Here is a 25,312-nt window from a genome sequence, read left to right as displayed (position 1 = left end):
CTTTCATCAACGTTAGGAAGGCAAGATTTTTTTGGGGGCACTTTGCATTTTACATGCACATATCAAGATTGAAAACTCAACATGAATATATATAGTGCAGCGACTCCGCCGCTAATCCATCACCATGAATCAAAATTCTGCACCTAATTAAGCTGCCACCCAGGCACTTCAATAGTGTGAGACTATGGTTTCTTAGGCTCTAATATGGATGATGGCCCCATTAGGTTGCACATTCAATTGTACATTTAACTTTACTGACATCTGATTGGTAGTAACTTGGACTTCTCCAAGTCTTCTCACTCATCACTTATATTCTGCATTCATCACCAGATGAAGTCAGTGGTCCCTTGCAAAAGCCAGTCGAAACATCATGACCCATGGAAATAGACAGTAGATCAACTGGGCCATGCATCCACCAAACCATCATGATCTCCAGCTGTTAGTCTCAAATACATTCCACTGACACAATTACTTTGGCCATGGTTTTGGCATCTAATTCTGGTTATCAATGGATCATTCCCAGGTTTCTGCGACCAAGTAATTTGTTTTGGCTGGATCTTTCCTCTGTTTTCCCTTGCCTTTTGCCTTGCCATACCCAACTTGTTCACAAGCCGTACAGTTCCCTCGGTCCCAGTTATCAGAAACGATTTAAACAAACACCTTCGGCTGGGCCACACCTGCCCTAAGCCATGAACTAAAAGCTGCTGGCTTTTGAAAGTAACGCACCGTCAGCTATGCATATAGCTTTTGCACGTGCATATCACACGTGCAACTGAGTCACTCGGTAACTAGTGGGCCTGCTTTCGAGGTTGGGAATCCATGATCTAACGAGTGTTGTTAATGTGGACAAATAAAAAAGATAAAAAGGTGTGAAGCAGTAGGTGGATGGATCACCTTAACCAGGGAAGGACAGGAATGCATGACAAAGTGGAAAGTACCAGTGTTTTTTTTTTTTTTTGGTTATGTGTTCTTTATTGGCGTGAAGAGTGTTGATTTGAACTGGATGTTTGAAATTAATTAGCATACTACTCTAATTTCAGGAGTGGAAAATTATTTATAAAAATAATATAATTTTTAATTTATTTATCAAATTAATATAAAAAAGATAAAATATTATTTTAAATGATATTTTATCATCACCACGTCACCTTCCATTTTTCATGTAGACGACGTCAAAAAAAAAAATTAAAATCATCAAAACAAATGGTATTTTTTAAAACATCATTTGAAATGACGTTTTTAAAAATGACATTTCAAATAGCATTTTAATAAACGCCATTTATTTTGACGATTTTAATTTTTTCTCAAAAAAATAGTAAAAATAAAAAAATAATAAAAATAAAAATTTTAAATTTATAAAAAAATAAAAATTATAATTTTGATAAAAATAAAAATTAACATTTCAAATTAGTATCCCCATTTCAAATTATCTTTTTAAAAAAATATCTGAAAAAAAATATTATAAAAAAATAAAAATACCATAAAAAAGAATTGAAAAGAAATAGAAATTATAATTTTAAATTTTAAGAAAATAAAAATTTTAATTTTAATTCAAATAAAAATCATCATTTCAAATTACAATCTCCTTTTCAAATTAATTTTTTTAAAAAAATATCATAAAAGAAGAAAAAAATGAGAAAAAATAAAAATTATAAATTTGAATAAATTTTAAAAAATAAAAATTTTAATTTTAATTCAAATAAAAAAGATAATTTTAAATTATTTTATCCAAGATAATAAAAAAGATAATTTTAAATAAAATTATTTTTAATAAATAAAATTAATTTAAAATGGAGATAGTAATTTGAAATGATAATTTTTTATTTAAATTAAAATTATTTTTTTTAAATTTATAATTATAATTTTTGTTTTTTAATCATTTTTTTCCTTTTATTCACTTCTTTTATGGCTTTTTTTTATTTTTTGGAATTCAAATTAAAATTTTTATAATTTAAAATTTTAATTTTAATTTTCTCCCATTTTTACCATTTTTGACATTTTTTTAGGTATTTTTTTCCTTTGTTTGGAATATTTTTAAAAAAATTAAATTTAAATTAATTTAGTAATTTGAAATGATGTTTTTTATTTGAATTATAATTAAAATTTTTATTTTTTTAAATTTAAAATTATAATTTTTATTTTTGAATTAGAATTACAATTTTTATTTTTTTTCAATTCAATTCTTTTCCCTTTTTTCTTGTTTTATGGTATTTTTTATTTTTTTTACATCAATTTTTTTCTTTTTTCAGATATTTTTTTAAAAAATAATTTGAAATGAGAAAATAATTTAAAATGATATTTTTTATTTGAATTAAAGTTAAAATTTTTATTTTTTTTATAATTTCAATTTATAATTTTTATTTTTTTCACAATTTTTTCTTTTTTTCACTTTTTTATGGTATTTTTTTTCTTTTATTTTTTTGAATTGAAATTAAAATTTTAATTTTTTTTATAATTTAAAATTATATTTTTAATTTTTTTTAATTTTTATCATTTTTTTTCTATTTTTATGAATTTTTTTTAGATATTTTTTTCATTTGTTTGAAATATTTTCTCTTTTTTTTTGAAAAAAAATTAAAATTGTCAAATAATATGATGTTTTTAAAAACGTCATTTAGAATGGTATTTTTAAAAGCACTATTTCAAATGACTTTTTTAAAAATATCATTTGATTTGATAATTTTTTTTTTTTGACATCGTCTACGTGAAAAATGAAAAAAAATGTAGGTGATAAAACGTCATTCAAAATGATATTTTATCTTTTTTACATCAATTCGATAAATAAATTAAAAATTAAATTATTTTTGTAAATAATTTTTTAAAAAAATTAATTAGATAAAGTACTTCTAATTCCTGCCTGGTCGTTAGGTTTCAGAAACTTTCTCTCTCTTGATTTGTTTGCCAAGTTGCTAGCTCATATGCATGTAACATCTGTCAGAGTTTCACGTGGTCATCAAATGGATGGATCCTTTGTGGTATGGCCCGTATGCCATGAGGTATCGTACATTTTTGGTTGGTCACCATCAGAAGGTGGACGATCATCAAATGATGTATGCCATATATGGCATGATATACGCATGTGGATTACCTTATTCGATGGCTTCATGCACTGCAAGATAAAAGAAAGAAAGATTGGTTGGGATTTCTGAAGCTATTTGTATACTGCAGTTCCCTGTTCCCACTTCAATCTCATGCAAGGTGCAAGCAGGTGAGTTAGATGTCTCGCTCCCTTCTGAAACTTTGCTGGAATGACAGCACATGGATCCCAGTTTAACTCCGCGGAGCCTGACTTTTTATTTTGATTAAAGATGAAACTGTGGCATTTAATATTGCTTGGTGCTTGGCTCAGCACATGGTTCATAGCTCCTTTTTTAAAGTAGCCTTGGATCTGAGGTAAACAAAGATTAAAGGATAAAAGGTACGAGCTATATATCCAGAAAGAAAAAAGATGCAATTGATTCTCGAGTGAACAGGAGAGGTCCAAAGTACATCACCCGTTGTACATCTATCTCAAAAACGAGATAGAGATAGAGATAGATAGAGAGAGCACAAAAGATAAGATTGGACAAAGCCAGGACGAACAACTTTTTGTCCAATCCGATCGTTTGTTGTTACATGATACAAATGCCTTGTCTAGTCCAATTACCTATTGTCATGTGACACATGCCCTCCACCAACCGAAGAGCATCCAAACTAGATTATGTTAAGGCTTCAAGACTGGTGGTGTATTTGATCTGCAGTCCAGTCAAGACAAGAAAATCACTAATAGTCCGTAAGTTGATGCTCCAAGAACAAGATAAAAATAAAAAAGTTAAATGATGGAACAAGGCGGAACGGAACAAGGCAAAACTGTCCTATGAACAACAAGAAAAATGTCAAAAACAAGACCACCTATGATCCAAACACGTACCTTGCAAACATCACAATGCCAATTTACCTCCTCTACAAGCTATAAAATTCTTCCTTCTACATCTATCTAAAAGGGCACCCTTCCTACATTAATGATGCCATAATGCCTTCCAGAACGAAAGTGTCATTAAACTTTAAAACAACCACTGTCTACAAAGTACTAAACTCTATTCCCCGATCCTCGCTAGTAAACTGAAAAAACCACCGAGAAGACTTAATTAACTTTTCAGCCGAATCGCACGTCAAAACAAGGATGAAATAATCCTCACAAGAACAGAAGTCTCCTCCACTGTACAAATGCGACAGGATAACCAACCAAACAAACTCCAATCAGTTGGTAAAATTAGCCGTTAATATGATCGTACGAGCAAGGAAAAAACAAAACATTTGCAGACAAATCAGACGGACGAGAATCACCGGAACAGGTCCGGTGAGCTCAACTCCTTCCGGAGCTTGCGCGAGAAGAGCCGGCAGGCGTCCATGCTGAGATCGATGGCGGCCGCGAGCGCCACGAAGGCAGCCGCGTCCTCCGTGCACCCCACGTGCTGGACCCCGACCTCCACCGACGGCCGGCTGCACTTCCCCTCACCCTCCACCGTCGACGACATCACGAATCCCCGGTACCACGAGAAGGGCCACGGCCCGGCACCAAACTCGGCGCTCCCCCTCGGGCTCCCCGCCGGCGATCCTCCGGCGCCGGTGAGGTCGATGGTGAACTTGCCTCCCCTGCTGGTGCTGACGGTGGACTCGGCTAGCGGGACGCCGGCGCTCATGGCGGTGTCCGGGACGAGGTGGAATCGGTAACCGAGGCCGTCGCTCGTGCCGCCGCCGCGCTCCCTCCAAGCCTCGAGGCGGGCCCAGGGCTTCCAGGTGCCGTCGCCCGGACGGAGCACGAGCCATGCGCCGGGGTTCGAGCGGCTCACTCGGTCGGTCCCCGGGGACGCCACGAAGGGCGTCACCATGGAGGCGAGCGCCACCGGCGAGCCGGAGAGGTCGTGGACGGTCACCGACCACCCCTTACGCTCCTTGATCGGGCGCTCCCGCTCCGACCCGAACGACGCCAGCCAACTTCTCGAACTGCACGGCTCCGCCGGCACCGACCTGGCCATTAGAAAATAAAATTATAGAAAAAAGCAAGAAAACGCATCAGGCCAACATATCTCCATTTCCCCAAAATCATAGCATATTTTGAAATTGCCGCGATTTAATTCGAAATTGCTAAAAATGACGTGTTATTTAGCAGCAATCCATGAGCATTTGTTTCTTGAAACGGCAATGCAGAAGGAAAAACTCGATCGGGACGAGGAAACTCTAATATTTGAGAAGAGCAAACCTGGATCTCAAATTCCAATCGACGAGGCTCCGGCAGCTAAACTTGCAGGTGAAGACGGGCTGGCGCATGGAGCCCTGGACCTGGAACACCTGGGGACTGCATTCCGGCTCGCCGCCGAACTCGAAGACGAAGCGGGGGTCGGGATCGGCCCGGACGGTGAGGTAGAGCTGCGCCGACGAGCTCTTGGACCCTTTCCCGACGGAGACCCAGCCGCTGTGGAACACGCACGCCCGCCGGTCCGCCCCTTTGAGATCCAGCGGCAGCTTCACCTTCCCGAGGAGCTGGCCAGAGTTGACCCCGCAGGTGGTGCCTCGCCGGCCGGTGTAGATGGCCACCTTAAGCCGGGCCTTCGCCCCCGCGAAGATCGACTTCCCGGAGAGCTTCTCGAGGTCCGCGCGGGCGAGGTGGAAAACCGCGGCGAGTGTCAGCGCCGCGGAGTGCTGGTCGCCGCCGCTGGGGAAGGAGGCTTCCGGCGGTACAAGGGGGACGACCGCCGTCTGGTAGGGGAACTTGTTTAACCGGATCTTGCAGAAGCACGGCGAGGTGGAGGGGTGGACGCCGGCCCCCGCCGGCCGCGCCGCCACCGGAATCTTGAGCGCCAAGTTTCCGACGAGGACCCGGACGAACGGACACGGGTCCATCTCCGTTTCCTTTCGCTCTCTCTCCTTCTCTGTCTCTCTTTTTTCTCGGCTATGGATTTGCCGAAATTAGTAGTTAGCGTTGGGAGTGAACGAGTCTTGGAGGAGGCAAGTAGCGGTGGAACGAGGACCAGCGGTTTAAGAGGAGGGGGAGGGGAGCAACAGGCTGGCGGGGGTTGGGCTGGGAGTGGTTGGTGGAAGAATCCATTGAGAAGCGTGCGGGCGTGAGCTGGCTCCCGCCGCACGTACGCCGCTCACTCGCCAACACCAAGTGGTGGAACGTTTCTTTTGTATTCTTTAAGAAAATATATAATTATTTAATATAAAAAACTATTATCAAAGACAACGAAGCTTTAAAAGCACTTGGTTTGGGGCTTTTTTTTTTAAAAAATAATAAATGAAAGAATTGGGGTGGGCGTGATCGGTGCTGGGAGGGAGGAGGTGGGGCCTGGAGATCTGAAAAGGTTCAGAAAATGAGAGAGGTTGGGGGTGGTAATAATATGTACGGACTACGGAAGGGCATTGGGTTGGGTTGGGGAGTTAATTTAATTTGGGGGGGAGGGAAGGGAGGTCTGGGTACAGGCTGGCAGGAGGTGCGGGACGGTTTGGAATCCGAAGCGAAAGGGGTGCAGTTTGCTAATTGTTCGCTTGAAGCTCCGGTTTGCCAAATATGATATCGTTTATATACAGCTGGTGCCATCCGTAGCTCACGAGTGACGATTGACCAAGGTTTAGCAACGGCCAATCGAAACCATTATTTTATCATTATAATAATTATAACGGCTGTTATTTATCTAAAAAAAGCTTTTAAAATTTTAATATTAAAATAATTACTAAAACAATGGCTGTTATAACGGTGCTATACAAGGAAAATAGGCAATAAGAAAAAAATAACGATATTATATGGAGGTCTCTATTAGCATGCAAGATTTTGATTGACACCCATATATCCTGCATATGTTTCACCGATATCTAGCTGCCGCAAAGATCTCGAATGCTCCATCACAGTATGTTGTGAGCAGGCTTATGTCCACTAGAGGTCAATTGCGCGCCGAAATTGGACTAACATCCTGGGCAACCCCAGAAATCCCAGCCCACGAATGATAATGATAATAATATCTAAACACGGTCTATAGCCAAATAGGTAGTCCTCCCCACTCGGCTCTTTTGGAGATTGGATTTGGAGTGGGCCAGGTGAAGAGCGTGGGCGGGAGTAAAGAGGAAGGAAGCCAACGAGGTAGAGAAATTATTGCATGAACCAGGGGACGCTGGGAACCGGATTGGCCGACGAGGCAGGCCCACTTGGGCTTCGGAACCGGATTGGCCATGGTGATGCGGGGCCAGGCTGGCATCTGCATCGACCTTTGCAGGTTTACCCGCTTGGGATCTGCGGCGATGGGGCCCACTGGGTTTCTTTGTCGGCTTCCAAACCCCACCGATTCCTCCCCCAACTGCGAACGTGGGGGGGACGTCGTTTACATCGGAAGTGGGCCCCAGATACGGACACGTATCAGGCGTATACCTGTTGCGTTGGTCAACCGGCCAATGGACATGAAGTCTCGCGCATGCTTAAGGCTGCAAATGGGTTAAATTGTCTCATCATTCAATCCGATTGATCTGATTCGATTTATTTAAATTCAATCTAATATATTTTAAAAAATTCATAAAACTGGATCGAATTCAAAAATTAAATTTTATCTATTTTTTAAATTAAATCTTGAATTATTGAATTAGAACCTCATCCGATTGGACTTCAACTCTGTATATCATTAAGGTCCGAATCTATTTGAATCTTTATGGTGTCGTCTAAAATTTATATGAATAATATTTTTAATAAAAAAATAAATTAAAAATTATTTTTATATCTTAATTTATTTTAAAAATAATATTACTTACTATATATTATATATGGTTAATAGTAGTTGATTGTACGATAATTTAAATGTAGTTGGCTATGCTTATCCGAGTTTGATCTAGATCTGAATTTTTCAAATTGGGGTAAAGTTATACATATATCCGATCTGACTAAAAGATCCGTTACATCCAAGTTTTTAATCATAGATCCGATTCAATCTAACTTAATCTTTTATTAGGTTGGATCTAGGTCCAACATTGAGATCCTATCAAGAGATCAGGTCAAGTTAAGTTACTCATGATTCGATCTAATTTGACCCATTTGCACCCTTACATATGCTTGAAGGCTAGTTTGGGTTAACCCATGTGAGGCAGTATTGGTCACCGATATTGCACTGGGTTTAAGTTGCATCTTTCGTATCAAAAAATGATTCATCATTTTTCACCATCTGCACCATTGGAATGTGCAATAGCCACTTCAAGATTCATACTGTTAGATGAAAAAAAGAATTCAAAGTGTTTCAAGAGATGTGCGAGGCATGATCTAATGGTGTATAAAAGATCAATTATTCTCTTGTATGAAAGATACAACCTAAACCCTATTGTATTTGTTAGGATTTGACGCCTCGAGATTCAGCCCACATTGAGCCCACAGTGAGGTTCGCGGCGAAAAACGGAGTCCAATGAGATCAAGATCACCTGAAACAGAGCTCGGATGGAGGAGATACGAGCTTTTGAAATTGACACGAGAATCGAGGCGGCGGAGGACCGCCGGCGACCGGCGGCGGGCGGCAGCGGCGCGGCCGCAGGCGGCAGCACGTGGGACGCGCGACCCAGGCCTGCGCAGGACGCGCGACCCAGGCCCAGGCCCACACGGGACGCGCGACCCAGGCCCGCGGCCCCTTTGCCCTGGTCCACCGTGGACCGGGCGGTCCACGGCGGGGCCTGTGGACCGCGTGGGCATTTCCCACGCGTTTCACGCGGTCCACGGTACTATTCCGTAGACCGGTCACGATCGGACGGCCTAGGGAGATTGCGGTGACGATCCGACGGTTCAGGAGGTTGATTTGGCTTGTTTAGGAGACTTAAACCTAATCTAATTAGGTTTTAAACCACGTTTAAGCCTTTAAAAGGCCTATGACGAACAAACAGTGGTGTGGTTCGGATTTCAAGCGGTACAGCGCCGTACGAACCCGAGAAGAGAGAGAGGCGAGAGCGCTGTGAGAGAAGGAGCAGGAGGCTCCTGGACAGCGGTCGCCAAGCTCTTCAGGGGTTCAGGGGGGTCTCCAAGAAAGAGAGAGCTTTTGTGAGGAGAACTTCAGATGAGAGAGAATTGGGTGTACAAGGGTTGAGGGTGAGGTCTCCTCTTGTAAAATTTCTTTTTCATAGTGAAGTTTGCATGCCCCGTGGAGGCAAGCCTTTTTGTGGCTGATCCACGTATTTTGATTGTTTTTCTTTTGTTTTGTTTCTTCTTTCTTCCTGCTGTATCGCGTGGTACTGAAAGGATCTTGGGAGGTGGTGTCCTGGCCAGACATCCACCCAACAAGTGGTATCAGAGCAAGGCGGTACAAGGACGCAGATTGCAGTGGTGGTAAGCAAGACTGAAGATGGAGAAAACAAGAACAATCAAGATGGAGATCAACAAGTTCGATGGTAAGAGCAATTTCTCCTTGTGGCAGGCAAGGGTGAAGGACGTGCTCATCCAACAGGGGTTGATCGATGCTCTCTTGTGCGATGAGAAGCCGACCACCATGGAAGTGCGGGATTGGAAACGGCTACAGATGCAGGCGGTGAGTACCATCCGCATGTACCTAGCGGATGAGGTGGTGATCCATGTGCTGAGCGAGACTTCCCCGACGGTGCTGTGGTCGAAGCTCGAGGAGTTGTACATGGCGAAGTCTCTCACCAACACTCTTTTCCTCTGGAGGTAGTTTTACCAACTGCGGATGACTGAGGGACAGAGCGTGCAGGAGCATCTGAGCCACTTCCAGAAGATCCTCACCGACCTTCTCAACGTTGGCGAGAACGTTGAGGAGAAGACCAGGGTGCTGGTTTTGCTGGCGTCGCTTCCCCCTTCGTACGAGTCCTTGGTGACTGCTCTTCTAGTGGGGAAGAGCACTATCAAGATGGACAAGGTCACCGCGGCGATACTCCAGAACGAGGTTCTCAGGAGGGAGAACCCAGCTTCGAGCTCAGGTGGCGGTAGCTCAGCTTTGGTGGCTTCTGGAGGAGCAGGAGGCGGTAGACGGAGCGACAGGAGATCGCAACAAGGGCGATCCAAGTCCAGGAGGGACTTGAGCAAAACCAGATGTTACCGGTGTGAAGAGTTGGGGCATCTAGCCAGAAATTGCCCTCAACTAAAAAATCGGACGGTGGCTGCTGTAGCGACGGCCGGCAGCGATTTAGATGGAGATGTCCTGGAGATATCTGACGAGGTATCTATTTCTTCCCAGCAGTGGATATTAGATTCTGCATGCCCCTATCATGTGTGTTGCAGAGAGGAGCAGTTTGACTCCTTGGAGAACAGTGAGGGCACTGTATATATGCCGGATGGATCGAGCTGTGCGATCAGAGGCATTGGGACGGTCAGCTGGAGGACACATGATGGTGCAGTGAGGAGATTGGGGGAGGTCCGATACATATCCGATTTCAGGCGGAATCTTATCTCACTTAGCAGACTGGATTCGAGAGGCTACAGGACAGTAGCTGGTGGAGGAATCCTAAGGGTGCTACGCGGCGATAGGATTGTGCTGGAGGGGAAGAAGGGGAGCAGAGGACATTATTACCTGGCAGGGAGCCCAGTGCGAGGTGGAGCTTCGGGAGCCAGGCGGAGTCCAGAGCGAGGTGGAGCTTCAGAAGGCGGATCGGGCACGAGACAGGAGACTCGGGAGGACGAGAGGCGACGTCGCAAGGTGAGATTCCTATTGCCGCAGGATGATGCCCCGAGCAGGTCTCAGGTCAGGAGGAGCACAGCATACGATGGAGATGGGATCGAACAGCCTGGCTCGACTCCCATGTTTGCCCATCCATGATCAGCAGGTGATTGCCCCAGGGCATGGGGGCGAGGAGATCCAGAAGCTCTCGGAGTTTGGAGGAGGCCGAATATCGAGTCGAGATGGAGATTGTTAGGATTTGATGCCTCGAGATTCAGCTCACATTGAGCCCACAGCGAGGTTCGCGGCGAAAAATGGAGTCCAACGAGACCAAGATCACCTGAAACGGAGCTCGGATGGAGGAGATACGAGCTTTTGAAGTCGGCACGAGAATCGAGGTGGTGGAGGACCGCCGGCGACCGGCGGCGGGCGGCAGCGCATGGGATGCGCAACCCAGGCCTGCGCGGGACGCGCGACCCAGGCCCGCGGCCCCTTTGCCCCGATCCACCGTGGACCGGGCGGTCCACGGTGGGGCCTGTGGACCGCGTGGGCATTTCCCACGCGTTTCACGCGGTCCACGGCACTATTCCATGGACCAATCGCGATCGGACGGCCTAGGGAGATTGCAGTGACGATCCGACGGTTCAGGAGGTTGATTTGGCTTGTTTAGGAGACCTAAACCTAATCTAATTAGGTTTTAAACCACGTTTAAGCCTTTAAAAGGCCTGTGACGAACAAACAGTGGTGTGGTTTGGATTTCTCGCCGTACAGCGTCGTACGAACCCGAGAAGAGAGAGAGAGGCGAGAGCGCTGTGAGAGAAGGAGCAGGAGGCTCCTGGACAGCGGTCGTCAGGCTTTTCAGGGGTTCAGAGGGGTCTCCAAGAGAGAGAGAGCTTTTGTGAGGGGAACTTCAGATGAGAGAGAATTGGGTGTACAAGGGTTGAGGGTGAGGTCTCCTCTTATAAAATTTCTTTTTCATAGTGAAGTTTGCATGCCCCGTGGAGGCGAGCCCTTTTGTGGCTGATCCACGTATTTTTATTATTTTTCTTTTGTTTTGTTTCTTCTTTCTTCCTGCTGCATCGCGTGGTACTGAAAGAATCTTGGGAGGTGGTGTCCTGACCAGACATCCACCCAACAGTATTGCAAGCAGCGATAGTCTAAGTTTTATTTGTTGCTTAGGTGTGTAATATAATAAGATGATCGCGAGCAATTGATAATTAAGCATCATTCATTATTATGGCTTGAGTTTTATTTGTTGCTTAGGTGCATAATATATTAAGATGATTGCGAGTAATTGAAGCTTAAGCATCATCACCCATCATTTGTTTTTTTTTGGTAGTATCATCCATCATTTGTTGCTTGCAGTGGCCTGAGCTTTATTTGTTGCTTAGGTACATAATATAATAAAATGATTGAGAGCAATTGAAGCTTAGGCATCATCCATTATATATGATTGCAAAAATATATATTATGTAAGAGAGTTGTTTATTCACCTACAAATAAAATATTGATCAACTATTGTTTTGTTTCTACTCACAGTATTGAATTTAAGAGATGGGCAGTAGACATTAGACTGATGACATGCTATAAAACCATAGGTTTTAAACTAATATTTGAAAAAATTAAGATGCTAGTATGTAGGAAATCATGCAATAATGTAAGAAATAGTTCTAGATAGGAACAATTGAATAGCAAATAGAGAGACTTATAAGATTCATAAGGCTAAGATTCCTGACCCATATAATCTTAGCATAATGTAAAGTAACATATGTTAATTAACCTCCAAAGTCTAAAAGTTTAAGTTTATAGAAAAAGGGTAAACAATATATAATGGGCATAACACATTTTCTCGTACAGCTTGGATCATGCACATGGACGGATTATTGAGTCAAGACATACCAAAATTAGAATAACAAGTAACTAGGTATAACAATGCATATGAGACTTCTAATATACATGAGAAATCACCTCAGAAGATATCTGTACATGAACAAAATTTTGTAATCCTTTCTATATATATTAAAAGTCAAATGAATTATCAGTTGCAAGATATTGATGTCAACACCTAACAGATAACTACTTTTGGTAGTCATGTATTATTTGATTCTTCTTAGCCAAAATTATATAATATTGCTACAAAGTAATATCTCAGTTCATATCGGTATATATATATATATATATATATATGAATGTATGCATGCATCATCAAGATTGAGGTCATGTTCCTTTTCAAATGCCCAAGCCCAAGCCAATAATTTTATACATGCTGAACCCAAATCCTATCCAACAAGTGGGTAAGGCATGCATGTGGGTTGACGTTCAGCCCGACACGAATTGTGCAGTAATAACTAAGTTGGACCGGATCGCATCACGACCGACCAAGGCACAAAAGGCCAGTTAGGTCAGCTTGCCGTCATATTTTCTTAATGTATAATACATTATATATTTATATTTTCCTAGTTTGTAATGTAGTATGAAGTCAAAATAACGGGAAACTCATCTCAAAAGGTTCTGTTAATTTTATATAGTTTATACTTGCTTTTCACTCTTTAAATTATATTGGTTGTTGAGGTTACGTGCCCAATAGTACGAACGTTCCCACCCTCCACCAAACACTTGAGGTATTATCTGCTCTGGAGTGAGGCCCAGGCCTTTGACCCGATGACAACCCCACCCCTCACAATTTTGCCCCGTAAAAGGCACCTCACGTGGGCAAGGGGGTGCCCGCATTACATAAGTAGTAGACTCTCTTGATTGTATCCGGTATGGGACTTTCGAGCTCGATGCTCCCGATGCCCACCCCACAACAGCCCCTCCAGCAAGGGAGTATACTGCTGCAGATAGGGGATGGATTCCCACAGACGATGCCAATGTTGAGATTACGTGCCCAGTAGTACGGACGTTTCCATCTTCCACCAAACACGTGAGGTATTGTCCGCTCTGGAATGGGGCCCAGGCCTTTGACCCGGTGACAATCCCACCCCTCATGGTTTTGCTCCGCAAAAGGTGCCTCACGTGGGCAAGGAGGTGCCCGCACTATATAAGTAGTAGACTCTCTTGATTGTATCCAGTATGGAACTTTCGAGCTCGATGCTCCCGATGTCCATCCCACAATATTGGTGAAATGTAAAAGCAGTCCATTCTTCTAGACTCATCAAAAATTAGACAAGTTGATGTATGTTAGTGCCACATTTTTATAGTGATGCCAAAAAAGTTTCGAAAAAATAAATCCCTATGAAACCGTTATCTCCCATTGTAACAAAAGCACAGGTTGTCAGTTGGTGACTTCACCTGACACAAGTTTATTTTAGAATAAAGTTTTTGTAATGGTAATTATTGGTTGTTAAACTTATAATGGAAAATTATGAAAAATAGAGACCTCAGTGATGTTGTGACTTATGCAATGAATTAATCCAAACTCAGAAAAAAAAAAAAAAAAAAATCTGTGTTAACTAACCACTAAACCTCAAAAGCTTTTGAGAATATGAAAGCTTTTGGCCTTATAGTGTCAATTTATGAGGGCCTTAGATTTCTCAACACATAAACATATAGCATATATATGGCGTGCACCATAATCTTATACAATTAATCACAAACTGCAGCATCAATATAAGCTCTGCCTCGGGTAAATAAAGTCGTAATCAATGGAAACTATTTGATTTCTCAGATAACACATTCCACAAGCTACAAATATCTATGATTTTAAGTAGCTACATGCGATAATAGATAGAGGAACAGATTTTATAGGAATTAAGATCCAGACTCTAGATTAACTGTTGTTTTATATTCAGTTTAATCTGACAAAAAAAAAAAAAAAATTTCTATCCCTAACTCTTAATTTCGATGATGATTTTATGTTTGACTGGCTAAACTGTGTGCAAGAATAGGACTGGCTGTGTGCAAGGATAGAAGAAAGGACAGATTTGATCTATCCACCAATAGATAGGGATTGACAAAATCTTTGTTATAAGAAATTATATGTTGTATAGACCATAGAGGAGATACATGGTAGGTTATCTTCTAATGTTCTGCATATATAGAGATCTAGTATTATTGCACTGCAATCAAATCATAAAATATATAGTTATATAGCTGATTTATTGCTTGCCAATTACTCCCTTTGAACTGGTGTCATAGCAATGGTGCTCCTTCAATGGATCTTATCTCACGGGAGGGGGCCCTTTTTCTTTAGAGGAAATCAAGCAAGCTTTCTTCTCTGTTGGAAGTACTAAGGCTCCAGATTTTAATGGTTTCTCATTCATCTTCTTCCAAAAATATTGAACCCTTGTTAAAGATGACTTGGTAAGTTTACTAGATGACTTTCACAAGCTTAAGTTGGACTTATCTAGATTCAGATTCAGCTTTACATATTTGATGTTCGTTCTGAAGAAATATGGCTTTCTCACAGAGGTTTGAAATCTGAAAGTGCAAAGTATCCTGATCATTTGCCCATAGAACAAGACGTGCTGCCATTGTATCCCATCCTAATTCTTGGGATAGGGACTACCTTAAGATATGCCGAACTACAAAATGGGCAGGCTCTCTTTCATGTACCTAGGCTTCCCATTGAGCAACAAAAAGTTAGTTAAGCAATGTTGGTTGCCTCTTTTTGATAGACTCTCTGCAACAATTAGTGCAGAGAGTTATGGAGCGAAAATAAAATATCAATGATGGAGGTAGAAGTAGAGTTACTCTGATTAATATGGTCCTAATTGCTCTCCCAACAATTAGTGCATTCCACCATTAGTGAACTAAAGCAATGTTTGCATAGAGGACAAAGGAGGATTGAACTAAAAAAATATTAAAAGCATGAACATCTCCCTGCTTGCCAAGTAGGCTTGGAAACTGACCATTGGTGGATATACAAATTAGTAATACCCAATTATGCTACAAGGAATCTCAAAATGCAAGTTAGATGGTCATCCTCTAAGTTTTCATATTTATGGAGAGATATCTTCAAGAATCTTGATGCATTTTGGAGATGGTCATCCTAAGTTTTTATATTTATGGAGAGATATCTTCGAGAATCTTGATGCATTTTGGAGATGATCATCCTCTAAGTTTTCATATTTATGGAGAGATATCTTCGAGAATCTTGATGCATTTTGAAGATGGTCATCCTGTAAGTTTTCATATTTATGAAAAGATATCTTCAAGAATCTTGATGCATTTTGGATTTGTATATATTTTAAATTGGTAGACAGTGAAATTATACTTGGATTGGACTTGTCCCTCTAGCATCTCTATTTAAGAAGCTATATCAGCAAGTGCACAAAAAACATATCATGGTCACATCACAATGTCACTAGCATGAATTGAGATGGAAGACAAAATTGTGAGACCCTCTTTCCCTATCCAAATGAGGTAGATAGTGATTTTGATGGAACTACCATTGCCCGTTAGATCTATTAGAAATACTGATGGACCAGTTTAGAGGCTTACCATAAGTGATAGTTTCACTGTTAGAGTCTTATTACGAGTTCATTAACAATGGTGGAACACTATATCCTTTCTACAATTAATGCTATTTGGAAGGCAATGGTAAAGGGGAATGCAAGAGTTCTTATTTGGTTAGCTCTTAAAAACAAATCAGATATAGGATAAAAACTTACAAAGAAGGGTTAAAAATTAGTGCGGATACACCCTCAGTAATACTAGTATCAAAATTTCTACTTATCTATTCATTAAATAACCTTTTACCTACATTTGTAATAATTTTATTAACTTTGATTAATAAATTTGGGGAAAGTATTTTACTTCCTCCATTTTCACTTACAAAAAAATAGACCTAGCAATAGAAAGTTTACACATTTAAATTTTACAACTATTATTGTTTGGCAACCTGAGCACTATTAGTCCACCTGTAAATGACAATACTACAATGCTACCTTTCCTCAAATAAAAAATAAATACCATCAACATGTCTTTACTTGGCTAAACAAAAGAGTATTATTATGCATGCATACAAATTTACATTAATGCATCTGGAAGACGCACATCATCAATCAAGTTGGATATTGATCAATATGATTTTCTTTAGCTTAATCACTTTATATCTTTTATATTTGAGAAAGATAATTATAAGTTTGATTATATAATATTCATTCAAAAAAAATGTCATTCAATCTATATTACTAATTTTTGCTATTGAATTATTCGGTTGTTTTAATTATCAATTACTTGTTTTAATATTTTACTTGTTTTAATATATATAAAATATTTTTTGCTATAGGTTCAAAATTGCATTTGTATAGGCAAGTTCTGCAAACGATATTATAAACTGAAAAATACCTCCCACCTAATTACATATGAATTTGTATAGACAAGTTCTGCTATGATATTATAAACTGAAAAAAACCTCCCACCTAACTACATATGAATTCATTCAGAATTAATATCCATTCTCTTGTTATTTCGTTTATAAAGTACTTTACCCAAGGTGAAAGTTTTTTGTTTTCTTTTTGTTTTGTTTTGATTTTGTTTTTATTTTTTTAATTTTTAATTTTTTTTTTTAACACAAGGTGGAGAAAATAGGGATTCTTAGAATCTTCATGTCTTTTGTTTTACTTAGGCTACTAATGAATTTTTATTTATGGCTTTCCAAAAGATGCCACTCAAGAGACATGATGCTTTAGAAGCATCCTATATACAGCTTTTCAAGTGAAGGGATGCACAATTTTATTAAAAGAAGCCCTAAGCATCTTTTGGCTGATCAATAACTATACCATATTCCGCAGAGGCATCTCTCAGAGACATCTCCATAAATAAAATTAATACAATACAAAATCATTAAAAATTTAAATTACAATGAAATAAAATCAGAAACTAAGTATAGAAATTCCAGCATAACCTATATCTGATTTGTTGCAGGCCTAGTTTCTAAACTTCAACAGAACCAATCAGTAGAGCGAAAAGAAAGCGAGACAAACACCAAAAGCAAAAATGTAAAGAAACAGTCAGAAGGTGATGATAATATATATTTCTTCCCAGATGAGTCCCTATTCAACAAATATTTAGTTCCAAAGTCATAACCTCGCAAAAACCATGTGCACTAAATTGAGGGGATGAACTGACATAAAGTTGGCATGCATATAAAATTAAAAAAAAAAAAAAAAAAACTACAACATCAATCTAAAAAAGGAAAAAAAAAATCCACTACAAATTCACATGTTGTACATATCACAGTACCAAGTCTCCTGATGCACAACCAAATGTGCGTCTGAAAGAGAAAATCCATAAAATATTTCCGGAAGTTGTCAAGTAAGTTTTTTTTTTTTTTGATGTAAGGAAGTTGTCAAGTAAGTTCATGACAATTTCATCAAATAGAAGAAAAAAAAAAAAAAGTTCATGCCGATCTCTCATCCTAGTAAAACTGCTCCATCATGGAACTCAGTCAAAGAACCCAGACCTACCATATCATCATAAGGCTACTGTAACAAAATGAGCAAAAGAAGCGGATCTACCCAAATTCAAAGAAGATGAGGCACCTATTCCTTGGTTGTTAGCCATGATTGCATGAGAAGATGAAGCTCCCTGACCTTGAATGGCGATTATAACAGGAGCCGAGAACGAAGATCCTGCACCACTCAGTAGCCTGTTCACCTGTGCATCAGCATTCAACTTCACTTGTTTCAGTGCCTCTGCTAGCTGCCCGAGCTTGTGCAACTCCAAGTAATCCATGTTTTCGAACCATTCGTACCCTTGGACATCACTTGGGGAGTTCAGCTTCTCCTCCAGCATTGCACCCTTCGCCTTGCAACCTTCTAGCTGATTTGCGAGTTCCAGGCATTGTTGACTAAGTTGTTCTACCACAGGAACCGCCCTATTACCGGCTTGATGGCCGGGCCGCCCAATGAATCAGGCTTACCTCCGGGGGAGAACCCCAGCACTGCAATATCTGATTCACAAAGAGCGGAGATGCCAGATCTTCTTTGGAGAAATAAATTTGGCATGCTTCCTCGTTCTCAACCTCTTACTAGGTGCTTGGTTCGCGACAGAAATGAAAATCAGAATGGTTTGAAATTGAAATCAGCACCATCAAATTTCTCGATGCACTGGGTTAGCGATCAGAATCAGAATCAAAATCAAAATTGGAATAAAAATTTGAATCCATATAGGAGACTAGAAATTGAGTACTATGTAGATCGGATCATTCTCATTCTACTCCATAATCAGAATCGAAATGAGACTCCTTCCAACCAAACGGTTGGAATGGGAGTCACCCATTCTCATTCTGATTTCAGACCCCCACTCCCTCCAACCAAACACTTCCTTAATCTCTATCTTTTGTCTGCCTTTGGTAGTCTTCCTCCTCAGTGGCATAGTTACAATTGGCATGAAATCTAGAGAAAAGATGAGGTAGCAGGGAAACAATTGCAGTTAATATAGGGAGCAGTGGAGAAAGATAAAATTTAGTAGGGAGGCTTGGTACATGATTTTTTTCCATGCACGTTACTTTTTTTCTAGCAAAATCTTAATTAGCTTCTACGTACTCTCGCATAGTTGGTAATCTTGATCAAAAAATCTTCCCCTAATAAAAGGGAAAAATTTCATGTTCGTTGTCGCTAGATGGCATTCGTCCTCAGATTTGAGATCCAGTGTATGATTTTTGAAGCAAGAACATCAGGAAGGCTTGCCATCTTTGTGAAATAATGGAGATAACAGTCGTCAGTACTATGAAAAAATTAACTATAATTTCCCTCAGTGGTCTTGCTTGTCCTCCATATTATATATATTATGATTGGCGCAAAAATTAGAAGACTTAGAAGTTGGCTGTGACACGGTAGTAGTTTTTTGTAGACAGAAGACCAGCTTTGGATTATATAGGCCATGATGTAGAAAGAATTTAATGGGGAGTTCTAATGATAATTTACTATGTAATTGTCTTCGTATTTATATACTTTTTGCATAATTAGTAGTCTAGAACTCAAATTAAGTCTTTCCATAACAAATGGGAAAGATTTCATGTTTGTTGGTCACAAGGTGGCATTCATCCTTGAGTTTGAGATCCAATGTATTATTTTTGAACCAAGGTGATCGGTATGCAAATTTGCATGAACATCGTGAAGGCTATGGTAATAACAATCATTGCGATATATACTAATACGAATATCCTGTCATTATGTAGGAATACATTGTTGCCCCGTATGTATGCTTTTATATGCTCCAAGGAGTCGTCACATAACCATTGGACGGGTTCATGGGATTTAAATTTATGGTATCCCATACCTTGTAGCATGCATGGTACTCCAAATCTATTTTGCCGAAGCTATCCGTATATGTGATAAAGACGTTTCTACTGATATCACAGTTCTAAATAGTGGCCATATATATGCAATGTCATCTTTGTCTTCAAACATATATCTAAATTCAGTTAATTGTCCATCTTGAGCACCTAAAGTTGAAGGTAGCGTACTTGATTGAGTATACCTCCTCATAATAATAACATCATCTTCATGTATAGGAGAATAACCAAATGGGGAAAAAAGTTGAGGAACTGTCTCTCCTGGATAAGGACACTGTTGCAACAAAGGCAAGGAAACTCCACCATCTGTTACAGATGGCATTGTCCTCTACAATTTAGCAATCAGGAATTAGGAAGAGAGTTATTGCCAAAGTAAGCATTCTTAAGATGCTCATATGCCCAGCTGATTAAGGACTTATTATTATTATTATTATTTTATTATTATTATTATTATTATTATTAGAGAAGATGGAAGGTAATGGGATGTCCACATTACCTACTAGAATTTATTGAGCAAAAATGATATAAGAGAATACAAAAGAGAAGAAAAGAGTTAAGAAGGGATATACAAATATATGAAAAAAAATTGAAAAAATAAATTATAATGACCTCTCTTGAAGTTTGAGATAATTACGAATTTTCATTCAATATTTTAAAAATATACATTCTACTACTTAACTTTTGCTACATGCATGACATATAACCCCCTACTAAAATCTTCTTGTTAAATAAACTAATGATCTTACTAACATCATCACTGTCTAACCTATTTGAGTCTTAAAAAATTTAAAATTTTTTATTTTAATAATTTTTTTATTTTTTAAAGTTTAAATTTTTATATTTGATTAAAAGATTATGTGTATATTTTTGAAATGTTGAGTGAGATCATGTAATTAACCCAAACTTCGAGAGGAGTCTGGATAATTTACTCAAAATGAAAAGAGAGCATCTAAGTAAGAACGCCAAAATTGGAGGTTATGCGGCAGCCAAAATGCAGTAGAGGTGGGTGTCTGTTCTACTAATAAGACCAATATATGGTACATATATGATGGGATCATCAGTCAGAATGTGTCGTCATTGTCACCCAAGAGATCAAGAATTAAGAGAATCAAAAGAAGCATAGTGTAGATGCATCCAGAAAAAAATAGAGCAAATTGTCAAGAGCTAGAAGAGACTAAATGGCAAAGGATGAAGGAGACCTCCACAAGAAAGTTAAAACATTTGCAATGGCCACACTTGAGTTGATCCTACCCCACAATGTATAGAAGCCTGCTGGTTCCTTCTACTTATAGATCAAGGACCAATCACTGAGCAACTAGACATATTTATAGAATATAGACCGAGATTTAGTAGATTTGCACAAGAAGATGCGAGAATTTCTTTCCTGCCAACATCACCAAACTGCTATTGCAATTAGCATGAACACAGGGTGGTAGAGATCCTTGGAGAATAGCCAATATCTCAAGGAAATACATCATTCCCAAAGGCTAATTTTAGGTGGTGGGACATGGAGGCAGAGATACACAGTTCCCTAGATTGAGACAGCAAAAACGCAGCGGATGAACAGATGATTAAGAGTTTCAACAGGATGATCACATAGGGGACAACCACTAAGATTGATGCTCCTTTTTTTGAAAAGATTATCTCTTGTGTTGAGTTTGTTGAGAAGGCTGAGCCCAATGCAGTATTTGAATTTCGAAGGAGCAGAGGTTGTCTAGAGGGCCTTAGCCAACTCCCATTTGACTCCGCTAGTGTCGAGGAAACGATACAAAGAGGCCGAAAAGAAGGATCTAGATCTCGCTAGCTTCCAATGGATTCCATCTAGTCCTCCATGCCATTTAATCTAAAGTGGAGTAGACTTTTCAGATAAAGGCATCTTGATTGAAGAGAGAGAGAACTCTCAGATTCTATGAACTGTATCTAAGAGACAAGAATTTAGAGATAATCCCAGATTTCAGCCTGGATGCCTTAAAAATGTTAGGAAAAAAACATCACAAAGGGATGCCTCAACGATCCAAGCATCCTTCCAAGAAAGTATTTTAAGCCCATTCCCCACCAAGAATTTGATTTGGCTCCAAAAGGGAGGAAGGCTCTTAATCACATCCTTCCAAACAACGTCTTCTAGGTTTTCAGGAGGTAGAGCGCTTAACTTTCTTAGAGTAAAAGCATTTCATAAGATGTTTCCAGGGACTGCGACCGAGATTAAGAAGCCTCCAATCCCACTTAGCTGGGAGAGCACAGATGAGATTGCAAAGATCTTTAACCCCCGATCCATCCTAATCTTTGCTTGAGCAAACTTAGGCCTTTTGACTTTGCTCGCGAGTCCACCAGCCCTTTCAGCACCTTTCCAAAGAAAGGAGTGATGAAGTCTATCAATTTTCTTGATCAGCCACGCGGAAAGCTTGAAGAGAGATGTGTGATAGAGTGGCAGCGAGGAAAGGATTGAGTCGAGGAGGACTAGTCATCCTTCAAAGGACAAGAGTTTCCCAAACCAAGCAACCGACCTCCCTTCAACTTTGAGAAGCAAGGGCATCCTGTCAGCCTTGGTGAGTTTTGTGTCTTTCGAAGGAAGTCCAAGATAGAAACACCAGGTGAGAAAACCCATTTCTCTGACTCAAATACCATGTACAGGGCAGGGTGGTTCCTAGGCTTGATAATTCAGCTAGTCAGGAGCATTTTAATGTAATCAAGCAACTTAGAAAATAGACTTCCTAGTATTTTCATTATAAATTTTGACTATATATATATATTGGTAAAGGTATGGACTTAAAAAGAAAGGATAGATACAATATACTCAAGTGACCCTGTACAGAAATTGAGAAGACCAAAAGTAGGCCACGAGAGCAAAGAGTTTCATAATGCTTTGAAAAACAGAAATAAATCAGAAGTATACAGTATGAGATAGACACATAGGTAATAAAAAAGTTGATATAGATGTATAAGATGCTTGTAGACAAAAGTTATGGAAAAATTAATTTAAACTTAATTAAATACTTTAGATATAGAGTTGTGTAAAAATCAAAGTGTTAATGTGTATGTTTTCTAGGAGTTAAAGTAGTTGAAAAGTGTAATGTCATCTTCATTATGAGTTGTGGTTAATCCAAGTAGTTGAGAAGTGTAATAGTCATTTTAAATTCTATAAATAGATGTATGGGAATAAAAGTGAAGAAGCAAGATTGAAGAAAATCTAAATTTTAGAGTATTATAGAAACTTATTCTTCCAAATTGCCTCTACTTTTTGAGTGTCCACTATATTTTCATTAGTTGCGAACAAATTGGTATCAGAGCAAGATCATAGCGATCGTAGTGCTTCCCATTCCTCATTTTGCCAATAACTTTGAGAATTAGAGTATTCAAATGAAGGCATTACTTGACTCCCAAGATATTTAGGAGATTATAGAGAAGGGATATATTGAGCCCCAAGATGAGTATAATATCACAGTGAACCAAAGGATAATAATCGTAGAGCTTCGAAAGAAGGACAAAAAAGCTCTCTTCTTCATCTACCAAGGCCTAAATAAGGTCATATTTGAGAAGATTGCTAGTGCTACCAACTTCAAGCAAGCATGGAAAATCTTATAAAATTCTTACAAAAATGTAGAAAAGGTAAAGAAGGTTTGCCTCCAAACCTTGAGAAGTGAGTTTGAAGCTTTGCAAATGAAGAAGTTTGAAGTTGTGTCAGACTATTTCATAAAAGTATTGACCATTGTAAATCAATTGAAGAGGAACGACGAGACACTTGATGACAATCGGGTCGTAGAGAAAATTCTATGATCCTTGGATCATAAATTTGATTATATTGTGGTGGCCACTGAAGAGTCTAAAGACTTGGACACTATGACGGATGAGCTTATGGATTCGCTTCAAGTCCATGAGCAAAAAATACTAAAGAGAAGATAAGAATCATTGGAGCAAGTTCTACAAAGCAAGCTCTCCATCAATGATGTGAAGGAGTCAAGAGGCGAAAGTAGTCAAAAAAGCCACGACCGTGGCTAAGGATGTGATTGTGGTAGAGGCCAAGATGGAGCCTATGGTTGTGGTAGAAGCCATGGTGACCACAACAATATTAAGGAAGGCAACCAAAATCGTGAAGGAAAAGGACAAAGAAGCAGAGACCGAAGGTATGACAAGGGTCAAGTTCCATGTTACAATTGCAACAAGTTTAGACATTACTCTTTGAGTGCTACTCTAATCAATCTAATCAAGTTCATAAGAAAGCCAATTATGCCAAGAAGGAAGATGATGGAGATGACATGCTTCTACTAGCACAAAAAGGAGAAGATGCTACCAATCAAAATATGGGTATTTGGACTCTGATGCAAGTAACCACATGTCAGGATACAAAAAAAATCTTTATGAAGCTTGATGAATCGGTGAATGGCCATGTCTCATTTAGAGATGCTTCCAAGATAAATGTGAAGGGTATTGATAAGATACTTATTCAACTCCAAAATGAAAGCCAACAGTTTATTTTCAATATCTAGTATGTGTCTGATATAAAAACCAACATTCTTAGTATTGGACAACTCTTGGAGAGAGGATTTGATATACAATTGAATGAAGAAAGCTTCTATCTAAGGAAACAAAACAAATTGATTGCTCTTGTTTCTATGTCAAATAATCACATATTTGTGCTAAATATAAATCATGTTATTGCTAAATGTCTAAGTGTATGTATGAAAGATGTTTCTTGACTTTGGCATTTGAGGTTCGGATATGTAAACTTCAGTGCTCTAAAACTTCTTTCAAGTAAGAGAATGGTGAAGGGACTGTCCTATATTCATATCCCTAATAATATATGAGGGGCGTGTTCTTGGCAAACACCTAAAGAGGAGCTTTCCAAAAGATTCTTACAGTAAAGCAAAAGCATCACTTCAACTATCCACACCGACATTTACGGACCGATCACTCCAAGCTTATTTGGAGGTTGTCATTATTTTCTAAATTTTATTGATGATTTCAGTAGAAAAATATGGGTGTACCTCTTGAAGAAGAAGTTAGAAATATTGCAAGCTTTCAAAGAGTTTAAAGCTTTGATAGAGAATCCAAATAGCTATACCATCAAGACGTTATTGTCAAATCATAGAGGAGAATTCACATCCAAGGAGTTTGAAGTTTTTTGCAAGTCTCTTGGCATTTAGAGATCCTTGACCACACCATACTCATCTTAATAAAATGGCATTGCAGAAAGAAAAAATTGGACTATACTTGACATGATTCGAAGCATGCTTAAAACAAAGGAGATGTCGAAGGAGTTTTGAGACGAGATTGTCAATCGTGTGGTCTACTTGCTTGATAGATATCCTATAAAGAACTTGAAAGAGGTAACATTGCAAGAAGCATGGAATGATTACAAGCTCGATATCTCTCATTCGAAGGTATTTGGGTACATAGCTTATGCACATATTTCGGATTAAAGGAAAAGTAAGTTAGATGACAAAAATTTGTCATGCATCTTTGT

General features: G+C 39.3%; 1 protein-coding gene across 1 annotated transcript; it reads right to left on the bottom strand.

The window, feature by feature from the left end:
* Window positions 1–3,907: 3,907 nt before the first annotated feature.
* Window positions 3,908–6,025, bottom strand: LOC105060083 (uncharacterized). Its single transcript, XM_010943675.4, has 2 exons — window positions 5,243–6,025; window positions 3,908–5,010 (listed from the first exon to the last, which is right to left on the bottom strand). The coding sequence occupies exons 1-2, from the start codon at window positions 5,881–5,883 to the stop codon at window positions 4,323–4,325; spliced, it is 1,329 nt and encodes a 442-aa protein (XP_010941977.1). The 5' UTR covers window positions 5,884–6,025; the 3' UTR covers window positions 3,908–4,322.
* Between the last annotated feature and the right edge of the window lie 19,287 nt (window positions 6,026–25,312).

Source organism: Elaeis guineensis, chromosome 6, assembly GCF_000442705.2.
Source record: "Elaeis guineensis isolate ETL-2024a chromosome 6, EG11, whole genome shotgun sequence".
NCBI classification, from domain to species: Eukaryota; Viridiplantae; Streptophyta; class Magnoliopsida; order Arecales; family Arecaceae; genus Elaeis; species Elaeis guineensis.
The sequence above is the reverse complement of the archived record's forward strand: the minus strand, read 5'-3'. Positions and strand labels throughout refer to the sequence as shown.